At 37.8% G+C, this 23,264-nt stretch overlaps 1 protein-coding gene across 1 annotated transcript; it reads right to left on the reverse strand.

Moving 5' to 3' along the window:
- Positions 1–10,566: 10,566 nt before the first annotated feature.
- Positions 10,567–21,953, reverse strand: tsr1 (TSR1 ribosome maturation factor). The gene is made up of 15 exons (XM_077208320.1): positions 21,776–21,953; positions 21,000–21,103; positions 20,676–20,904; positions 19,010–19,144; positions 18,458–18,906; positions 17,054–17,204; positions 16,158–16,333; positions 14,380–14,597; positions 13,434–13,593; positions 13,195–13,305; positions 12,923–13,055; positions 11,873–11,989; positions 11,637–11,777; positions 11,442–11,516; positions 10,567–10,864 (listed from the first exon to the last, which is right to left on the reverse strand). Exons 1-15 carry the CDS (start codon positions 21,891–21,893, stop codon positions 10,686–10,688), a joined length of 2,496 nt encoding a protein of 831 aa, XP_077064435.1. The 5' UTR covers positions 21,894–21,953; the 3' UTR covers positions 10,567–10,685.
- Between the last annotated feature and the right edge of the window lie 1,311 nt (positions 21,954–23,264).

The raw sequence follows: 23,264 nt of genomic DNA on the forward strand, positions 1-23,264 counted from the left end.
ATGATAACCTCAAAAGACAGAGATAGGCAGAGCTAGACAAAGGACCGATCAGGGTCCAAACAGCACCTGGATGTTTTTCTGTTCACTTTTAATGTTATGGTGTGGTATAAAATTCACTGCCCATATGTCAGAGAAAAACAATGGGAATCAGTTGCTCGAAATAGCTAAGTTGTTAAATATATTTGCCGAATTTGACCCCCTGTGACTCACTGACCTTGACTCATGCATGTGACACCAAAGTCATTTGGCTCTGTTATGTTTATTGTTTGTTTACTGGCTCGTTTTATATGCCAAAGTCAGCTTTTTCGTTTTCTTGAGGACACATTGGGCCTCATTCATGCAACATGAGCAGAACGAATCTCTAACCATTCTTACATAAATAGTCACATTCAATTAACATAAAAAAAGTACACACAAATTTGTTCTGCTTGTGTTTCATGAATGAGGCCCAGTATGCACATAAGCAAAATTTAAATTTTGTTGATTTGGATATATGTTCAAGTGAGGGATTTGGAAACACTTCAGACATCACATAGCCAATCGCTCTGATCGACAGAGAGGAAGTGAACTGCAAAGACTTTATCTCAGCAATCACAGTTACCTCCCCGCAGCCAGCTAGCTAGTGAATACGCACTTTAGCATGTATTAGAAACTGATCTTAATTCCTAATGAGTCAACAACAGGTGAATGCCTCACTCGCTGGTGTTAACAGTGATTAAGAGACTGAAAGTTGTGTTTGAAAATGTTAACCAGGCCTACCACTGGATCACAGAGCACACTTGCACAACCACTGACACTTAACAATCAGCCGTCACCCACTAAACAACACACCTAGTATTGTTTATTTGAATGTGCACACATGTTTGTCAGATGCGTGAAAAAATGTCACAGGATTGTGTGTGTGTAAGAGATGGAGAGAGTGCAAGAGAGTTGAACAAATTTTGTTTTAACAAGTGGGATGTTTATGTGCTGGATGTTAAACTTTATTGGCCGTGTGCATGAGTGATATTGGTCTGTAAGTGGGTCTGTGAGACTGCACTTTTCTGTCAAAGTTGTGAATAATCTGAAGAATGCCTGACTTGGGACCAACGCATCAAGTTTAAGTATGCATAGGGAATGACTAATGGCATTCCACTCAATTTACTTTAACATTGTTGTTTCCCAGCATAAGGCCTACAGTTAAAGCAAGGGTGAATTACGGTCCTCCAAATCTCAGGTGCATTAAATAAATAATAATATACAATTTAAATCAATCAATAGAAAATAATAAACCATAATGTAGAATTATAATAATTGAAAAAAATAAATAAGAATAACATAGATAAGAATAACAATATTATCAATAAAAATAAATCAATAAATGAATAGCCTAATTAGAAAATAATGAACCATAATAGAGATTTATAACAATTTATTAATAAATAGAAAATATATTATTATAAATTATAAATATAAAAAGATAAACTAATGAATGAATTAATAAATGTAGCCTAAATAATAATTGATCATAAAAAATTATAACAATTGAAAAATACATAAAGACCAGTAATATTAAAGCATAAATAAACAATAGCCTACAGAATAGTTAACAAAAAAGACAAAAAATATAAACATATCAATATACATTAAGTAATTAATAATAAAACACAATTAAGTCGATAAATAAATAAATAAATAGTAATTTTTCTCATAATTGCAAAATAAAAAGTAGCAAATACTTTGTTTGTATAACACGTTGCAAAATGGAAAACAATGTACCGTTATTATATACAATATCAAAGCTGCAATAATGTGTTTTTATCATTTTAAATAAACAATTTTATAAATAAAGTTTTATAAATAAATAAACAAACAAACAAATTAATTAATACATAAATAAGACACAATAATATGTTTTTATCATTTTAAATAAACAATTTTATAAATAAATAAGCTATTTTATAAATAAATAAACAAAAAAATATATAGTGGTTTACTATTAAAAGCAAATTTGTATAACACATTGCAAAACAGACAACAATGTACCGTTATTATATACGATATCAAAGCGGCAATAACGTGTTTTTTTATAATTTTAAATAAACAATTTTATAAAAATATTAACAAATAAATAAATAGGCTAAATAAAACACAATGGTGTGTTTTTTTATCATTGTAAATAAAAAAAATATAAATAAACAAATAAATAAACAATTTCATAAATAAATAAATAAATAAATATTCATTTTTCTCATAATGGCAAAATAAAAAGTAGCAAATACTTTATTTGTATAACACATTGCAAAACGGACAACAATGTACCGTTATTATTTACCGCAAATGTGTTCAATTTTACATTTGTTGTGGCATGTTTCTATAGGTTTCTCTCAGTTTGAGATCCCTGATCGTAAGACACCCCGTGGCATTGGCCTTTATCCCCGCTCCATAATGCGTCCTTGTGTCAGAATAATGCACCATGGGAACAGCTATTTAGCGGTTGAGCTGTTTGTTGCCTTGCACCCTTGGCCAGACACCTAACCAGAGTGTTCTCTCTATGGCAGTATGATGAGCACTGTTTCTATCTTTATGGGTAAAACCGCTCAATTTACCACATGCAAGATCACCGGGCGCTTATGCCAGACACACCCCTGAGAACCAACATCTCACCAGAAATTGAGCGGTAGGCCCAACATTTACGCACACCCTCTCCTAATTCACTCTAATGAGATGCTGCGAGACAGCTTTAGTAGATAGGCACGCAAAGACAGGTCATTTGCATCCTCTGCCTTTTGTGCGCGTCCTGGCCGACAAGCGGAAGCGTCCTCCGCTGGCAGTGTTGCCGTTTTCCCGAGATGAAAGCTAAATGAGAAGCTGTCGTGATTGATTGGGAGAATGTAAGTGTGGGTTTGACCTGTGCATGTTGTGATTCAAACACTTGCGTTGGAGGGAAAGGCATGTGCACCACTTGCGCAAACCAACCACTCTTTTTAGAGCCTGTGATGGTGCGACTTCCTCAAAATACCTTCTCAGAGCGTGTCTATTGTTACCAGATGTCATTCTAACTTTCCAGCACACTAATGTACAGCGTTTGAGAGTAAAGGCCCGTTCACACCAAGAACCATAACTATAAAATGATAACTATAAGGATAAATGGTGAATAAACGTGATTTCACCAAGTGCAACATGTTCCTGGAACAACATTCCAATCAACCAATCAGATTTGAGGGACAAGTTTAGAGTTTATGTCAAGTTTATGCTTACAACCAGGGTTAGGTTACACATAAGTGTTATTCATCTATCATTTCCCTATGATTTTTGGGAGAAGTTATTGGTAGGCTTAGGTTTAGGTATAGGGTTATGACTATGTTTTTAGACAGGAACAACTAAAGATGTTGATCCAGGAACATGTCTTACTTGGAAAAATCACAGCGACCAAGGATAAATATAGCATCCACACCCAACACAAAATAAGGTTCTGTTTACTCTTGTCATCTGCCTCTTTAAAATGATTGATCTCGTTAAAGCAAGATGGATTCTGATTGGCTGTCAATGTTTTCATCGTTCATCAGCTGGAAAAAGTTATTCCCTGCTCTGAAAGTAATTCCAATGATGTTATCCTTATAGTTATGGTGTGGACTCAGCTTTTGTTTTAAATTTAAACCCATTTTTAAACTATATCTTTATCGTAGTAGTTATAGTAATAGTTCGCGTGATGAACTTTAAAAGTGGCAGATGACAAAATTGCAGCGCATGCTTATAATAAGAATGTTATCGTGCATTAATGTGGACGCTAATATAGATATAGCTATAGTTATCTTTATAGTTATCGTTATTGATGTGAATGGGCCTTAAGGATGTCTAACTGGATGCATTAAAGCAACCATTGTATATCCACTTGTCTTTCGTGTCAGAAATAGTTCAAGTGCAAGGAGTACGTCAGAAACAGAATCGTTTCATGTTGGGGACTTGTCGCATCTAGTGTAGACAGCATCACCTGTTATAAAAGGTTCTATTGGCTTTTGTCTCGTCGCATCACATCGCTCCCGTCTGTTGTAGACAAAGTGCAACCCGACTCAGTGAGTCAGTGAGACCAGGGTCACTGTGCCACCCTGGCCTGAGGGCTGCAAGCAACATGTTGGCACTGGTCGTCTTGGTGTTTGAGCAAATGATCCATCTGTGGAGCACATGGCTGTCCGCTCAGTGGTCTCTGCTCTCTAATCTCTCCTCATTAGCCCCTCAGAGCCACTCCAGACACACACACACACACACACACAGGGGAAGAGCGGTCTTTTGTTTTCTGTGGCCATACGCACACTCTATGCCGAACCTCCTCCTTTTCTCTCTTCTCTTCCAACTAAATCTCTTTTCCGGCTTGATTCTCGCTGAAAACCATATGGCATGTGACATCATGGGGGCAGGAAGCCGAGCTAAAGGGAAGGATAGAGCAGAGGAGAGCGATCGAACTGGTGATGTCAGCAGACAGGCATGCAGGGAGGCCCAGTGGGGGTGGGGGGAGCAGGTTGGAAGTGCTTTGGGGTTTTTTTATATTTCACTCCCACCTGGATAATCAGGGGGAAAATGGAGGCGGGTGGGGGGAGGATCTTGTGGACTTTGTGTGAACCGTTTTCTTTTAGGGACCTGTCCCCGTGCTGTAATAGAGAATGTCTGCCCTCATTTACCAGTCACATTATAACATTGTCCAATCTAATATGCGCAGAATGCACTCTGAGGTACAATCAGTCCAGGACACCTATAACAACTAGGGCACCTACCATGTCCAATCAAAAAGGTATTATAAAGGAAATCAGTTCCTAATGCTGCGCTCTTAGTTGGGGTGAATCTGCCTCCAGCATTTTTCCTGCTGGATAGACCGGGTACAAGGTAGTTTCAACATGTAAACTACTAATCAAAAGTTTGGAAACACATGCAGATTATTTATTATGACTATAGTTGCTATTCCACATCTTAGAATAATAGTAAAGTCCTCAAAACGAATAATTAATAATGTTAATAAACAAATGAAAACTCTTATATTTTAGTTTCTTCAAAGTAGCTACTCTTCCTAAAATATAATGGCAGATATACTTTGTGTATAAAGCTCAATTTATATAATGAAAAATAAAAAATATATTAATAAATAATATACATATTATTTAACACTTTTATCCAACACTAACACTATTTATCTTAATTCAATCATCTTTATTATTATCATTATTATTTTAACACTTTTATCTAATATGAACACTATTTATCTTATGCATGAATTTCTTTGCTAAATTGAAATTGTAATTACTTTTTTGTTTTCAATATACGAGTTAGATAGTGTATAATAAGCAACCAACAAGTGCTCAGCATACATGGAAACTATTGTTTTAATCGCGATGCACCTCATGAAATTAAGTTAAGAGAATGAATGGACTGTGCAGTCAGTCTTAATAATAATAGTAATTTTATATTTTTACACAATTTTTCTATAATGTTTTTGTGGTCCATACTCTGCACATTCCATTCATTCTCTTCACTTACTTGATGAGGTGCATCGCGTTTTAAACAATAGTTTCCGTATATGCTGAGCACTGGTTGGCAGCTTTGTTTCCCACACCATTCCAACAACTAATTATATATAAAAAAAAATTAAAATAAATTGTGCAAAAGCATAATTAACATTTTCTTACAAAAATATAGGCATACGCCTTTAGAGGAAAAGTTTCATAAGGAACATAAATACAGTCAGGTGCGTCCAAACATTGGACTAGAACTGTATTTAATTTGATTCTGTATAGCAGCTTTGATTTGTGTGGTATGTAATGCACCGAGACCTTGGGCATGGGTTCAGGCCTGGTATCTGGGATATGCATTAACCATGAGCGTAATGCACTGTGGCCAACTTTTTTCACTGAGTTGCCTTAATGAGACAAAAGTGCACATTCTACAGCTGTTTGCATTGAACCGTGAGATTTTCCATGTTTATATGCAATGATAGACAGAATCTTGGATCTCCTCTCTTCCTTCTCAACGGACCCCAGGTCCATTTCCGCTAGCCTATTGCCTCGCACTCCCTCACGCCTCACCTAAACGCATCCAAATTCTCCTCGTCTATCTCATCTCCGTCTCTCTCGCCGTGGAGTCACGATCTGCGCACCAGGCTTTTTGTCTGTCAGACTCCCTCCCCTGTTCGCTCGCTGGGTGAACTCCACTGCTTTGTTGGGAGGTCCTGGTCTCCATACCACCCCCGTTCCAGCCAGTTCTCTATCAGCACAAACACACACACTACCCCTCTCCTCTGATTAATGGCTGAGCTGGGGCGTGTGCCAGGCCAGCTCCTCGCAAACTCAAGTGAAGTGAGAGAGAGAGAGAGTGAGAGAGAGAGAGGACAGGAGAGAGGAAGGAGAGGCAGGGCTGCCGCAGCTGTGGTTTTGGAGCCTGTCTCTCAGCCCCTGCTCTGCCCCCTCTCTCCATCTCCTCACTGGCTCCTTCGGGGACACACGCCTTGGCCAGGCCCCAGGAACCAGGGAGTCAGGGCCAGGGTAAGGGGAGAGGAAGGGGGAACAAGACAGCGAGAGAGACAGAAAGAGATAAAGGGAGAGCGAGTGTACAGAAAATGACAGGATGTTTGATTCTACTGAGGAATTTTGAGAGGTTATGGTTGAGACAACTAGATGTGGCAAGAAAATGGTGCCTAAGAAATAACAGAGGAGTATGAAGTGTAATAGTAGCGCTTTTCCTCCTGCGACAGTAAAGACATTTGTAATGCTACAAAAGTTTTCCATTTCAAATAAAGTGCTGTTCTTTTGAACTTTCTATTCAGGAAAGAATCCTGAAACAATGTAAAAGGGTTCCCGCAAAAATATAAAGCAGCACTGTTTTTAACATTGACAATAATAAGAAATGTTTCTTCCAATGTTTCAGCATATTAGAATGATTTCTGAAGGATCATGTGACACTTAAGTCTGGAGTAATGGCTGTTAAAAATCAGCATTGCCATCACAGGAAAATGTCGTTATATTCGAAAATGTTGGAATTTTGCAACATCCCCTCCTTCCTCAACGATTGGAAACATGGCGTGTTATATCTTGTTCTAGCTAATTAAAAGAGCTAAGCTTAGTGGTATGTTTGACATACTGTATGTGCTGTAATTTTAAAATGCTAGACTAAGCTAAACTGTTAGCATGCTAACCAAGGCTAACTAAAAACAAAGCGAAATGTTTAAATTGAAAAGTGATATTTAAAAGACATTAAGTAACACATTTTTCATGATTAAGAATAAACAGACCATAAAGCTATTTTATAACACTTCTAATCACACACTAAACTTAGTACCTAGTATCTAGGCCAATAAACTGATGTTTCAGCAAAGGGAATGCTCAGGTGATAACATCAGATTGTATTAATGCTAGACCTTATAGAAATTACTACAATTTAGTGCTCAAGAACGAAGTTATTTGAATGCAGCATTAGTATGCAACTGTTATTTTTTTCCAATACTGTTGTGCTAGTGTCACATAAATGACATGTATTGATTTAAATCCTTACACGTGAGAGGATAGATCATGATTTCAAAGTTTTCTTGTTTTTCCCCCTGCTAGCAAGCAGAAGAGTTGCATCTTAAGCTGTTGCTCCAGTATTGAAGAGTTCTGCATGTTCTGTGGCGTATTGCCGTCCCAAGCTTGCGTCCCTCTGTGTGTGCGTCTCTCTTGCGGTGTTTTATGGGCTGTGTGCTGCGGTGCTCTGACCTCGCTCTCACCCTGGTGCCACCCAGCCAGTGCAGGACTCAGGCACCATTGGCCCCTGCCAAAAATCCCACAGCGCCACATCTGCTATCCATAAACGCCAGCCACTCTTGCTCTCCATCTCCTTCTCACACCCCTCCACCCCCTTCCCCCTCCCCCTCCTCCTCTCAAACATATTTGCTTATTCTTGTTTTCCCAACTGAGCGGCACTTAAATTATACTCCTGCACAATCTCTGTTTTACATTCAATTTAAACACTCAGCAGTTCTCCTCTTATCTCTTTCTCCCCTGCAATCTCTTTCTCTCCTTTTTTACTCTCTCTCCTCTTCCACTGGAAAAATCTTTCACCCATTATGTCTTCAGTGGGATCCAGCTGTGTGTGGTGGCAGTGAACTGGGAACCACAGGACATTCCTGGTCCAAGAGGCCCCAAGCCACCAGCATTAACTCCTTCCGACTGTGGTCGAAACCAATCACATGCTCATATAAGTGCTGTCCAATATACCTCCATGTAGTTTGTCCCTCACTGTCACAAACGTTTTGCTTTCGATCAGCCAAAACACAATTCAACACTTCCACGTTAATCTCAAGTGGATGTTTCTGGTACGCGGTGGGGCTCAAGTGGAAGAAAAACCCGACAATCACATTCCACGCATGTTTTTAGAGAAATATTCAGGGGTCAATACAAGTGAAGCTCAATTAACCGTTTTTGTGGCATAAAGATGATTACCATGAATTATTATTTTGACATCAAGGTTACAATAAGGCCCTTACAATGGAAGTGAATGGGGCCAATTCGTAAAGATTAAAATAATCAGTTTCAAAAGTAAAGCCACAAAATATAAATCAAGATTTTAGTGTGAAAAAAAAAACATTTCCGCATAATCTTAACTTCAATTTTACAGCTTTGTTGGCCTAACGACAAAAACCCTAAAACGATCTTAAAAATAACGAGTTTTAACAGAAGAATTATTAATTATAAGTGCTTTTATGAAATTACAAGCATCACATTTCTGCGTTCAACGTTGCCTTGAGGCAATTTTTGGCGGATTTAAATGCAGAAACTGATTTTTATGGTCATTTTAGGGTTTTCCTTGTGTAGGGGTAAAATAAGATATGGCTTCACACATAAGTCAGTAACAATTTTCACACACAAAATTGTGTTATCACACATATGTTTTGTGGCTATACTATTAAAACACTTATATATGTATATTAATGTTTACAGATTGGCCCCATTGACTTCCAATGAAAGTGCCTCACTGTAACACAGATTCTTGCTTTTTTTTTTTTACAAGAAAACAAGGGGTGAATCAAAGTTAATTTTTACTGCTAATCAACATTACGCTACAAATGCTGTCTATTGAGCTTAACTTGTGTTGAACCCGGAATATTTCTTTAAGGACAATCTCCAGTGTGGGAGGATTAGATTTCCTCTCTAGATCATGAACATTTGGCCAGGCATACCACACCCCATTCAGCTTTAAACAAAATGTGTTTAACACATCCCCGCTCAATGCCCCCGGTGCACCATGGCTTAAAAAATGAACGAGAAAATAAATGGGGTGCCTCAACTTAAACCGTCCAGAGCTTCGAGTGCACCCCTAGGCAATAAAGAAGTATTACCCTAGTGCGATTGTTTTATCATTATTTGACTTTTTCCACCATAATCAAATTCACAGCACAGGATAAAAATGTACATTTTGAACTTTTGATACCCCGTTTCTTGGATCACATTGTGTTTTTTGAGCCCAAAGCTTCACCTTCTCTTTTCCCAGACATATTGGCATGCATCTGTGGTGTGGTCCCAACAGAACCTGGGGATGAATCATGTAGCTGCAAGCATGCAAGAGCACTGTTTTACGATAAATATTACAATTCATAAATCATTGTTTCTCCGAAGAGCAAAAGAGCGAGGAGAGGGGGTAGAGAAAGAGAGAGGGATAGAGAGAAAGAAAGAAAACTGTAAAACATTTGGGTATCCGGCGAGAAAACAACGGAGGGTCACGCTCCCTGTGTGAGAGAGTGTAGATGGTGGTGAAAAGGGGGCTTCAGGTCAGGGAACCACCAGGGAGAGGGAGTGGTGGAAGAGTCTGTAGGAATGAAGGAGAATAACAGTGCAGACAGCACACATACACACTCCATCTGCACCATAAAGGCCCATAGAACCTCAGCCATCTGCATATGGCAGTGTCACAGCATAAATTATAGTCGCTATGCATTCGTTCACCAATGATTATCATCTCTCACCGTTGCCAGCGATTCTGAACGATGGCAGCCAGAGAACAGTACGGGCTGCAGTTGTTGTTGAGGACATACTTGAGGGAGATAATATTCCAGCGTGAGGTTTGGTTTGAGCTAAATGATGAGAAATAAAAGATTGCAATGACAGTATTTACAATGAGAGTTTAGATGCGGGTTTGCGCCACTGCCTCCCTCATAAAAAGACAAGACACTCTCCCTTTGGGTTTTGACAGGAATTTAGTTCAGTTCACACTTTTTTATATATATATATATATATATATATATATATATATATATATATATATATATATATATGCTTCTCCACAACACTGCTAAGGATGCGTTTTACTGGTTAAAACAAATTTTTTGTGTTTGCGAAATTATTTCTTGGGTTAATTTTGTCAACCTGAGGCTCTAAATAACCAACACCATTATGTCTGTACTGACAATGGTTAAAAACATCCCAGATTCAAAAAGGAATGTCAAACTCTTACTCTGTGGAAAGAAACCATTTTCACTTTAATACATGTTTGCCATCTAGTGGTCACTGAGGGACTTGATCAAATGAAACTATGGGAAATGCTTGAAGAACACTCCAACAAGCACAGAAATTATATATAGACATTTAATTGTCAATTAAAGTACAGAGAATCAATATCTGAGTAGCTGTGACACAAGCATTCAGTGTCATGTTATGCTTCCATTGCTTTCAGTACATAACTTCCTGCCTCTAGTCCATGTCAATGTCACAGAACGCTGGTGGCTCCTCTCTCTTGACCCAAGGCAGAGGGGCGGGGACATAGGGGTCGTAGGTCCAGCGAGGATACACCCTCTTATACAGATTCATCAGCACTGTGTCCTGCGAGCGCATCTGACTATCAAATACACACTTCATGTGGCCGTGAGTACCTGCAAAAGCACAAATGGAAGTGTCATAAAATACTCAGAGTAGCCAACATTCCCAACACCCATTTTTTAAGAATGTTATTTTTCCCTCTTTGTCTCCCCAATTAAAAACTAGACCAACTAATACTTAATGCAGTTTTGTTAGCCATTTTGTTTCAATCATTCCTATGTATATTTTCAGCCCAGTAAAGTATTAATCAATAAATATTATTTCTACCAATATTATTTACAAACAAAACTCATTACTTGTGTAAATATTCAGAACTGAGGCTTTTTAAAATCAGTTTTATTACTGGTTTTGATGAATATAAGTAAAGAATCAGACTTCAACAATAAAATAAGATTATTAATAATAAATATTCAAAATGCCTAATTAAATACACAATAAAATTAATAATGATAATTAAAATAAACAAATAATAATAATAACTTTATTATAAAATAATTTTAAATGCTTAATTAAATGCTTAATATTTAAAATATTAATTAAGAAATAATGTTATTTGGCTTAATCTAAGCCCTGTCTGTGAAACTGTGAAGTTTCTCTCCACAGCTGAGTTTTTTTGTTGTTTTTTCATACCTAAAGCTTCCTTGATGTGTCCTCTTCGTCCCCATTTCGTACGTAGTTCTACTGGCTTGAACCACAGAATATCATCTGTAAAAAAAGAAATGCTTTAATGTTGGACTCAAATGTTAGATCTCAACAGAATGACTCATTTAACACCACACACATCTGAAAGTAAACAGAGGAAATGACTAACGCCTCTGTTCTCACCTCTGTTGAAGAACATGTAACGGACCACAGCAGAGCGCCGGTTGATTTTGAAAGGGTGTCCACTCAGAACGATTCTCTTCAAAACCACACGCCGAGGATCGCAGCTCAAAAGAGTACCTGTGGCCACCAGGTCTTGCATACCTGTGGTAAAGGCAGAACAAAAAAGCTGAACCACATGCTGTACTGGTGAAGGCAGTTCTCTTTTTGAATCAAATGTTGTGTCTGATTCTCCCCACCATTGTCTCTCTGTTTTAAGACCAGGACACCAGCTGTGGGGAAGGTAATTGGGGCATAGACAGACATCACTGTAGGAGCATCAGGACGCAGGAACCGCTCCAACTTGTGTTTATCAGCTGAGGACATAGAAAAATGGAATTAACCTTGTCAGATTCATCATGTGGACAGACGAAAAGGCTTTGTTAGAAGGGGTCGTTGACCCAAATGACCCGTCATTTTTTTCCAGATACAAATCAACCATAGTGCTAGACTTGGCAGTCTTAAAGCAGGGGTTTTCAAACTGGGGTGCGGAGACCCAGACACTGATAAAGTTCAGAGAAAAGTATTAACATTTTTTTAAAAATGCTAATCAATTAATAAAACCAAATCATTAAATTATTTATTTATAAACAAAGTTAAAAGATATAATTAAATAAATAAAAATTACATTACCGTTTTATTCTGTTTTTCAAAGATTAGTCCATGCTCATGAGATTAATGACAGTAACTGTTTTGGTCACACTTTAGATTAGGCTCCAATTATTACTATTAAATAACTATCAACTATTCCTTCTGCCTCAAACTCCTAATTACTGCTTTATTAATAGTTAGTAAGGTAGTTGTTAAGTTTAGGTATTGGTAGGATTAAGGGTTATAGAATATGTTCATGCAGAAAAAAGCATTAATGTGTGCTTTATAAGTACTAATAAACAGCCAATATCACGGTAATATGAATGCTGCTAATAAGCAACTAGTTCAAAATGACAATTGGACAAAAAACTAAAGTGTTACCACTCTTTTATATTTAATCTTCATAACACTAATAAACACTAAACACAGTACACTAATGGTGGGTAGAAAAAAGGATACAGCTATGTAAATATTTTCCAGATAATATTGTACACATTTTTAACATCTCTGTGTGTGTATTTTTATTTTATTAGCAAGGAAAGAGGTCCCTCGCAATGGGAATATCCTATTTAGGGGTCCGTGGCATCAAACTGTTTGAAAGCCCCTGCTATAAAAGTTGTCCTCTGAAAAACACGATGCTCTCTATAGGCTGTTATTACCAGAAGTGTGCTGTGAAAAGATAGCTGAAGCTCTGAAGCGCCTGAAACCGCACTGAAACACCAGCTCTTCTTTAGACTTGATGGGTTCTGTGTTGCTCGGGTGCTGCCGCACCAACATTTGCATGACTGACATCTGCAAAGAGATGGCCATTTCAATACTGACTATAATTATTTGTGAAAGTGCATTTAAACTGAGCAGTAGCACTGTATTTCAAAACTGAAACATCTCATTTTATCTTAATCACTTAAAATGTTTGAGAAGCTGTAAGTACCTTCTGTTCATGTGGTAGCAGGGACACCATCACTAATGGTTTTCCGGTCAGAAAGCTCTCCATTACTGAGGGAGGAACATCCACAATATGAAGAGTCACATACCAGCCTACCTGCAGGAATAAAAGACGGACATTTCCAAACAAATTCCTTGGGCAAACAGTGAAGCACCAATGTTTCTGGAACAGAACCAAGATATTTGTGAGAACACTCTAGGCCACCCCCCCTCCCCCATACAAACCATCGCTCCTTCCTCCTCGCTAGCAGCATCTGCTAATATTCGGCGACGCATGCGCTCAAAATTCTGGAATTGGTAGATGCGCGAGTAATTGGGGGGCAAGTTCTCCAGGGGGTCCCATGGGGAGGAACGGAAACTCTTCAGACCTCTGTACTTCTGGAACCTGAACATGTAGAACAGACCAGTAAGCTGGGTAGAAACCTTGTGTACATTACTGTTCAAAAGTCTGGTGTCAGTGAAAAAAAAAAATTCTTTTGAACAGCAATGTAAAGATATATTTAAAAGACCTTTATGGTGTAATATACAATACACATAATATACGTAGTATAATATACACACACACACACACACATTTTATATACATGTATATATAAAAAAATGTGTGTGTGTGTGTGTGTGTGTGTGTGTGTGTGTGTGTGTGTGTGTGTGTGTGTGTGTGTATTATACTACGTAATATATTCATTCACAATTCAATATATCAGTAACATATAGGTTATCAGCCTATATTAGAGTTTCTTTTTTATTTATCATATCAACATGTAAACATTTTGTATTTTAACGGTTTGCAACATTTATATTACCTTAACACTTACTATAACACTGTTAAATATAACGCCATTGAATACCCATATTTCCATACTAAATATTATAATGTTGTGATGCCTAATTTCATCACAACCTTGTAGCATTCAAAGGGATGGATTTTAGTATTTAGTGTTTTATTTTTACATTTACTGAATTTTAATAATGGCCATTACATAAAAATAATTATCGGTAATTGTAGCATTTTAGTAATTGTTGTTTCATGGGGCGAAAAAAACCCACAGAGGTTGGACCAGCATGATGGCAAGTAAGATGCAAAAGTAAATGCATATTAGATTATTTAAATTTTTAGGTGAACTATGTTTTTAAAATCTAACATTGACAGATACATTGTTGTGGTTCTTACCGTGTCTTGGCTGGGACATCTAGGGGAGTGTCGACTTCATCGGGGAACATCTCATTGGCACGCGCCTCTCTGTACCTCCTCAGCCCCTCTCCCTCCTCAGCCTCGTCAATTTCTTTGTCATACTTCTGATCACCTCCGGTGTGTCCGGAGGAACAGATCTCCTCTTCTTCTTCCACATCGTCATCATCTCCTTCAGATGCGCATTCAGATCCAGCATCCTTAGAGAGGAAGAGAAGCAAGTAAAATGTAAAAACATTTCTCTAGACATACCCAAACAAAACAGGCCATTTCTTTGAAGTCCACTAAACAGACAGCATAGTTGCTGAAATAGGGAAAAAGACAAGACATACCGCTGGGGTGCATTCACCCCCCTGTGGGGTCAACCTGTAGAACAATCGCAGGTGCAGTAATAAAAATAATCTCCGTAATCATCTGTAGTACCACTTCCCTATTGTTAACATCTCGCATTGAAAAGTCTCCTTTGGTGCGCCCCAAGACATCAAACACATGCTAATTATGATTAAAGAAAATAAATGGACCAGAGCTTCCATACGTGTCAAGCTTCCCCTTGTTCTTTCAAGCCCAGCTGGTATAAATAAATGGCCGCCCCCCCCCACAAGTCTCGACAGGAAGTTCTGTCTAAAGAGCAGGAAGACAGAAGGCTTCTCTCGGGACACCCTCTCCAAACACTATTGTTGCGTCAAGATGCCTGGCACTAAGGCCAAGCAGCAGACGTTGAGAAAACAAACAGTGCCTCTCCGCCACACAGCGCATAGTCACGTATGCGGTGTTCCGCCCGCGCCGTGCCCACCCTCCATCTCATCCTTCTGACTTTATTTAGACCTTCAATCATTATCTGGCAGTCAGATGTACTTGGGTTTAACGCGCTTTTGCCAAGTTCTGCTGCCACCTCGCCGGTTGCCATACCAACAGTTATATACTAAAACAAACCATGTTTGCTTCCTAGGGTATGAGGTGCAATTGTATATATAAATTTATAAAAACAAACCTAGAACCAGGAATGTGATCTAAGAACATAAAAAAAGGAATATATGCTTACTCCATCGTCCCCATTATAACTATAAAATAACAATTATCATTATTAAAATTATTGTATTAATTAAATTGTATTTTATTATTATTATATTACTATTACAATAATACTACTGTAAAATAAAATATAAAGGAGTATTTATTAATAATAATAATAATAATAATAATTACTTTTTTTTTAACCAAACAACGATAAATGTTTTACATTCATGAGTGTGTCAATATCTTTGCTTTTAAATGTTAAACAACAGAGCTTTTATTTTGGCTGAAAGTAGACCTTAAAACTTCTCTTTTGCATTAATTTTGCTGATTTTTTTATATTCTCATTACGGGAGGCGCACATTGTGTTTTCAAATGTACTCTACCCAAACTCACAATGCTTGGAGAGATGGAGCTGCACTGACTGTGAACAGAGCCAATACAAGACACTGAAAACATGTATGAAAAATTTTAAATTTGTCATTAGGTTATCTGTGTGATTTATGCAATTCACCTGTGTCATATATCTCATGGCGGAAAAAAAAAATAGGGAATCTATAAAATCCCTCATCTATATTCATGCTTGTTAACAGTACCCGTGTGATTTATTTTGGTGGACTATCTTTAATAGCTTCCTATTTGTAGGTATTTGGTTATGACATAGGAGGCTGTAGTTTGATCTTCCTCTTAAGGAAATGCTTCATCACAAACTTGTGACAGCTTGTGTCAAAATAATAAAAACACACCTGAGATTCATTATCACCATCCATTTCATCATCCATTATCCCATCTTCATCATCATCACAGCTGTCAACATAATCATCATCCTCTTCCTCCTCGGCGGCATCATCCTTGATCCATATGGCCTGATAGTCGGAAGTCCCCTTTGGTACCTTCATCACTCTCCGGTTCTTTATGGCATCTGAACAAAAGTAAATGCATATCAATCACTATAACTGATATATTATATATACAGACATCCCAACCTGCAAGAAGTCATTTCAGGGAGGTATCTCTTTTTGTTGAGGGGGGGGGGTTCAGTTTTGTTGACGGGGATGGGGGGTGTTCGGTTTTGTTGACGGGGGGATTGTTCGGTTTTGTTGTTGTTGGGGGGATTTGCATGCGCTTCATGAGGCACACACGCACATTTGCACACACACGCAATGTCTCTCGCTCTCTCCCTCTCTGCCGAGCGCCCGCTACACGGTTAGGAGCTCGAGATTCTGGGAGATTTGAAATAATTTGCGGGCATCAGGGAGCCGCTATCAATATGCGGGAGAGTCCCGCAACTTCCGGGAGACTTGGGATGTCTGTATATATACCTTGACTATAACTTTTAAAACTCTGATCATTAATGAGATGCCACAAACAAAAGATCTCATTCTGTTTTGACATTTCATTTTTTGTTTTGAATTCATTTTCTTCAATTCATTTGCAGCAGTGCATAATGCCTTATATCATTAACAAGATGAAAAGTTATAAATGCATGCCATGAATCAATCTAGAAAATCATATAGAACAATGAAAATGCTCACTAATATTACCTTCTTTGTCTTGCCAACACTTTACATTGTTGCTCATTTGCATAGTCAGTGGACACACTGATGTGAACATGGCTAAAGAGCTCATGGTAATACAGTACCTTCTGCCTCCTCCAGCTCTGCTTCTGTGGGCCACGTCTGCTCCCCATCCATGGGATCCACCTCTGCCTCCGCCTGCAAGCTCTCTCTCTTCTCAGGGTCTGCTTTCATCAACACCCGAACGTCCCCATTCATATGTCCATCCCCACCATCCTACAGGACATACAGAGACAAAGATATAACAACCTTAATAAATAAACATCACAAATAATAAATAAATCAGGTGTGACAACACTCCAGCATCAATTAGTACATCCAAAATGAAAGTGAAGAGATGATGCTACATAATAGCCAATAAGAACACAATTAGGTTTTAAAACAGTTGTAACAGCATTTGATTTTGGGATTTTATTCAGTGGTTCTCAACCATGGGGCCATTGCCCACAAACTTTTAAACTTAAAATTTTAATTCCTTTCAAAAGTGTGATTTCTAGACCTGGACAAGTAATGTAAATTGATACAATCTTAAAATACCATTGCCATTTTTATAATGAATACACTACTAATGCCAAGCTCTAAAATACTTCAGGTAGAAATTGCAAATAAAGCATTTCTAAAAATCCTGAATATTAATCCTACAAATCAGTAATAATGGTAACACTTAAGTTTAGGGTTCAATTCTCACTATTAACTAACCGCTTATTAGCACGCATATTACTAGGATATTGGCTGTTTAACAGTACTTACAAAGCACATATTAATGCCTTATTCTGCATGACCATATTCTACATCCCATAATCCTACCTAAACTTAAAAACTACCTTACTAACTATTGATAAGTAGTAATCAGGGGTTTATTGAGGCAAAAGTAGTAGTTAATAGAGAAAATTGGACCCTAATCTAAAGTGTGACCAACTTAACAATAAGGTTCCATTTGTTAACATGAACAAAGAAAAATATTTTTAAAGCATTTATTAATCTAAGTTTATTCACTTAAAATTACTACATGATTAAATTGAAAAGTTGTATATTTTAATATTTAATGGACTTCAGCTAATGAACTAACAATGAAAAATTGTATTTTTATTAACTAAAAAGATAAACAAAATACTGTAACAAATGTATTGCTCAGTGTTACTGATAGTCAGGGCTTTCCAAATGGGACCTTATTGTACAGTGTAACCATAATTCCTTCAGGGGAACATTATTATTCCATGAATTAAAAGGAACATAAATATTATGGGAATCATTAAAGTCTTCAAATTATGTGAGGAGGGGGCTTCTAATATTGTTGTGGACAATAGGGGTCCTCGGAGTCAAACAAGTTTAGGATTTAGAACAACTGTTTTAATGCTTGTTGCTCCTAGTTAGGATTTGGTTTGGATTAATTAATTACAAATTGCACTATAAATTCACCATTACAACAAAAAAATGAAGTCTTCAAAAGTGAACAGTAGCCTCCTAACCGTCATCTCTACGTCTCGTCCTGGCTTCGCTGGGCGAGGGGCTGCTGTCACTATGGGTAGAGGGTCTACAGGAGCATCGATCTGGCTGAGCTGGAAGTCACCATGACCTGTGATATGCACCAGCCTGTTGACTTGAAGAGGACAGCCTCGAATATATCCTGACACAGAGAGGGTTCCTAACCCTGTGTCTGGGCCCCCTGTCCCATTCTGGCTGGAGTTTGGGATATATATGGCTCTCTGAGCCAGCAGGTATGAGCGGCGAGAGCGGAAACCCAGCCGTCTCTGTTTCTGTGCCGACAGGTGCCTCAGCAATAGCGTGGCATCCTGCTCGCTGTCTGCAGAGAAGAGACGTGATTCTGGGAAACGAGACTCTACCAAACGAGAGAGCGCCCTTCGAGACTCAGTGCGTTTCTTCACCGCTAGATCAGCCACTCCCTGACACACCAGTGCTGCAGGGCAAAGAGGAAAAAGAATTGATCACGATTTGTCAATCGTGACGCATCAAATATTTGTGCAGAATGATTGGTAACCTGTATAATTGATTGTTCTCACCATGACTTGGTAACCCCTGGGCAAAGAGGCTGGACAGGCAGTAGTCTCCATAGCTGTCCCAACCTTCAGTCGACTCCAACACAAACACCAAACTGTCTGCAACCTTCGCCACATCCAGGAGTGAATAAATATCAGCTGAAGTGAGAAAAAAGAAGATTTGTTTTAGCCCCTTAAGACAAAAAAGGGCTTAAACCACACTTGAAAATAGTTCAAATTGCCTTTGATAACAAAATATCAAACCAAAGTGGGGCTTATCTGAAAGATATTTAATAATAATAATAAAATTATATACCACTTTGCCTTACTATCAAACATTACAACATTAAAAAGACAGTAGTAAAAATGTATATTTATTTTGAAATTTGCTAAAAGATCACATTTAACAATGTTATTCAATTTTTACATATTAAGTCAAGTAAAGTCACCTTAATTTATATAGCGCTTTTAACCATACAGACTGTTTCAAAGCAGCTATACAGTGATAATAAAAAAGTGAAAGTGACACGTGATGGCCAAGTATGGTAACCCATACTTGGAATTTGACCTCTGCATTTAACCCATCAAAGTAAGTGCACACACATTAGGAGCAGAGTAGTGAGTAGTGTACACACACACACTGCAAACGTGGATACACACACCCGGAGCAGCGGGCAGCCTTGAGTGGCGCCCGGGGAGCGATTGGGGGTTAGGTGCCTTGCTCAAGGACACCTCAGTCATATTCCTGCCGGTACTGGAATCGAACCAGCAACCTTTGGGTCACCAGTCCAACTCTGCTACCATAATAGGGAATTAAAGTAACAGAGATTGTTTTGGCTTTACAGCAGCTCTAGAATAAAGTTATTGTCCAGCTAAAGTTAGTTGCGATTGATTCACTTCTGTTGCAAAGATCATTAGTTATTAACTTGGGGGCCGCTAACAAAACACCGTTCTAACAGAAAACCCTTAACGCGCTCCGGCCCGCTCATTCGCACAACAACAGTGCCTGGTGGCTCGAGAACGCAAACCTTGAAATAGGTTCCAAGGTGCAAGCCTTAAATAAATAAATTTAAAAAATAAATTAATAAATATATAAACATACTTTTCTTTTCTTTTTCACATTAGATGACAAGTCAACAACGGTAATCTAAAAATATTAGCATGCACAATTAGGTATCCAATATTGACTGATACTGTTAAGTGTTAAATGTAAATAGAATTTTTTTTTAAACTCCAATATTAGCTGATAACTGATTTAGAGCCAATATATAGTATAATATTTATATTATCCATCCCATAACAACACAAACATACTTTTCAACTAAAACATTTTACGAAAACAGGTTAGTGACTTCATACATACACTCAAAATTAAACGAGCTGATTAAAGCAACTGAAAAATGAAAATGATATTTTGATTAGCATAATTGTTTCACTTAGTTCAATGTCTTATCGAATGTAATTAAATTCTAACATTTGAGAGCATGGCTCAAATTGACACTGTTCAAAAGTACCATAACAGAAATACTTACTGTATTTATCAATTAAATGCAAAAAAAATGTATCTTACCAACCTCTAACATTTGAAAGGTAGTGTAAATATTTTTTGTGACCACTGTATACTGTCAGAAGTTATAAATGAAATTCAATTGTGCTTAACCATCATTTGTTCCTTTGCTTTAAGTGTTACCTGTGTCTGGTGTGTAGAAAGTGAATCTCTGTTTAAAGCGGTGTAGAACGAGACCAAAACTGTTCTTAGCCCCAGTGACTCCTTGATCCTCGTGCACCACGCCATCAAGTCCTTCACCTCTTAATATTTTGGTGACAGCTCCAGGATCTACTCGTGCGTGAAGGGCTATGACTGCCACCAGATGAGGGGGTCCATCCCTGCTGCCCAGCTTCCTTTTCTCTGTCAGCACCTGTCATCATCAACAACCCAAAGGAGTTTAGTTCTTCAACTAATGGCCTATCTATAAACCTTGGTAGACTTAGTAGAAGTCTAATGTCAATTTACCAAGTCTTTTTTGTTGCGACGCAGCTGGTTGGCTTTGTTTCTGCGGTCCATTTTCCTTATCACTCTTCTCTGTTTCTTGGAGAGAGCCATGACAGCAACTCTACCTAATTTGATTGATGTATGGCATCAAGTTTACTGTCTTACACTAAGCATTAATGTACAAATACATTGCATAATGATTATAAAAAAGTACAGATCCATACATTATAAGTCAGAATAGTATCAATAAGAACCAGACTAAGATGATTTGCTGGTCTCTCAGACTGGTTTTAGAAGGGCTTTGGTGCTTTTGATGCATTCAGGCTGAGACCAGATAAAACTAGCAGACATCTTAGGCTGGCTTAAGTTATTACAAACGTAAAAGTTAAACGTATACTCTCTCTCTCTCTCTCTCTCTCTCTCTCTCTCTCTCTCTCTCTCTCTCTCTCTCTCTCTCTCTCTCACACACACACACACACACACACACACACACACACTCTCTCTCTCTCTCTCTCTCTCTCTCTCTCTCTCTCTCTCTCTCTCTCTCTCTCTCACACACACACACACACACTCACTCTCACTCTCTCTCTCTCTCTCTCTATATATATATATATATATATATATATATATATATATATATATATAAAGTCTGCTACCTGTATTTACACACAGACATACATTTTTCCATTAGTCTCACTGATTACTGCTCGGACCTTTAAACACGTGTCCAGACAGACAGGGATTGCCCACGTGACGGTTCGCGACTATTTATTTGTGAATAAACCCATCAGACATACCCTTATTCTCCCGCCCGATCTCGCCTTTAGTTCGGTGTTTTCCATGCTTGTGCTGTTTGTTTTTCTGTTTATAAGCTCCAGGTCTGTGAACCTGCTGTTGTTCATCTGCAGCAGCCATTTTCTGTCATGCCGCACATGTAAACTTTATTGACGTCATTTCCACGCGCCTGGCTTTCCTTCTGCAGAATCGCATTCGCTACTGAGTAATAAAGTGCCCGAGTGCCACCTACTGTTGTTCAGCTGAACTATCATGCCATGGAGACAAGGACCCATTTCATGAGATTCACTATATAATTTAATGACCTGTCAATGGACATTTTTACTCCTAAAAAACAGTTGTGACAATGTGATACTATTTTTTTTGTCTGTTAATGTAGTCTATACTTTTCAAATTAAGTAGGCTACATTAGTGAAGCACAATTGTTAGTTTATGCAGCATGGTAGTATTTGTCATACTGAATTTAATTTTTGCTTTAATTTTAATTATTGTTATTGATATTAAATTTTAAAAAAAATTAAACAGGATATCTCTAGCTTTTTTTCTTTTTTCTTAATAAACAAACATAAATGCACACAGTTATTTACACCATTAAATATATCTGCAAGCTGACTGAGCTTTCACATGCTGGTTCGAATCCAGCATCTTATCTTAATCCCATGCATTTTTTTCTTCCTCATTCCATTGCCCTATAAATACAAGGTACTATATATATATATATATATATATATATATATATATATATATATATATATATATATATATATATTTATTTATTTATTTTTAAGACTGTGAGCTGGGTTTATAGGTTGGTTCATTCTCTGTTTTTCTCAGGAAATCCTGGGAGGTAGAGACAAAGCACATATTAATTTCTCATAACCATATGCTGGAAAGAGCTTATATTTTCTTGAGCTATTTAATTTCAACAAGCTTTCTGATACATGTCATTTGTTTATATTATATTGTCATAAAAATGCCATAAAATAAGAAAACAAACATATGTGTCCTCCATTCATAGTCATAGTCCATTTTAAAAATAGATTATAAAGAGGAAATAATAAATCATTCCCTGCACACACACACAAAAAAAGCTATTTTAGATCTTCTCCAAACATTTGATAAACACCAAGAGTTCATTTAGCCATATTAAGGGGGATGTCAACTGGGTCATTTAGTCCCTAGAGAATTTCTTTGTTGTTTTGTGTTCAATTATTAGCCTATAACACACCAGTGTCTCTCTAACTCATCAACAGGATGAAGCATGGCTCTTTAAATCCCATTCATAAAACAGGCTCCATACGTCTCAAACCCCTCTGTTCGCCTGGATACAGTGACAGCATCCTGCGCTCTCATTGGCTTAGAGAGACGGCTGCTTCAGAACCAACCCAGAGCGCTAATTCTCTGCTCTGTTTACCAATTGGTTGCTTGCAGGCTTGTTGGCATCACTGTAATAATTTTGCCCAGGGATCAACTTTAACCTCTTACTGATGC

Source organism: Siphateles boraxobius, unplaced genomic scaffold (genome assembly GCF_051911475.1).
Source record: "Siphateles boraxobius isolate OS27281-9 unplaced genomic scaffold, OSU_SipBor_1 6, whole genome shotgun sequence".
In the NCBI taxonomy this organism is placed as follows: Eukaryota; Metazoa; Chordata; class Actinopteri; order Cypriniformes; family Leuciscidae; genus Siphateles; species Siphateles boraxobius.

Coding starts and splice junctions, on each gene's coding strand:
- tsr1 (XM_077208320.1), bottom strand. CDS start 21,893: ATGGCTGCTGCAGATGAACAACAGCAGGTTCACAGACCTGGAGCTTAT. Junction 19,145..20,675: donor TTTCTACACACCAGACACAG/GTAACACTTAAA, acceptor TTCTCACTTCAG/CTGATATTTATTCACTCCTG. Junction 11,778..11,872: donor CTTAAAACAGAGAGACAATG/GTGGGGAGAATC, acceptor CCTTTACCACAG/GTATGCAAGACCTGGTGGCC.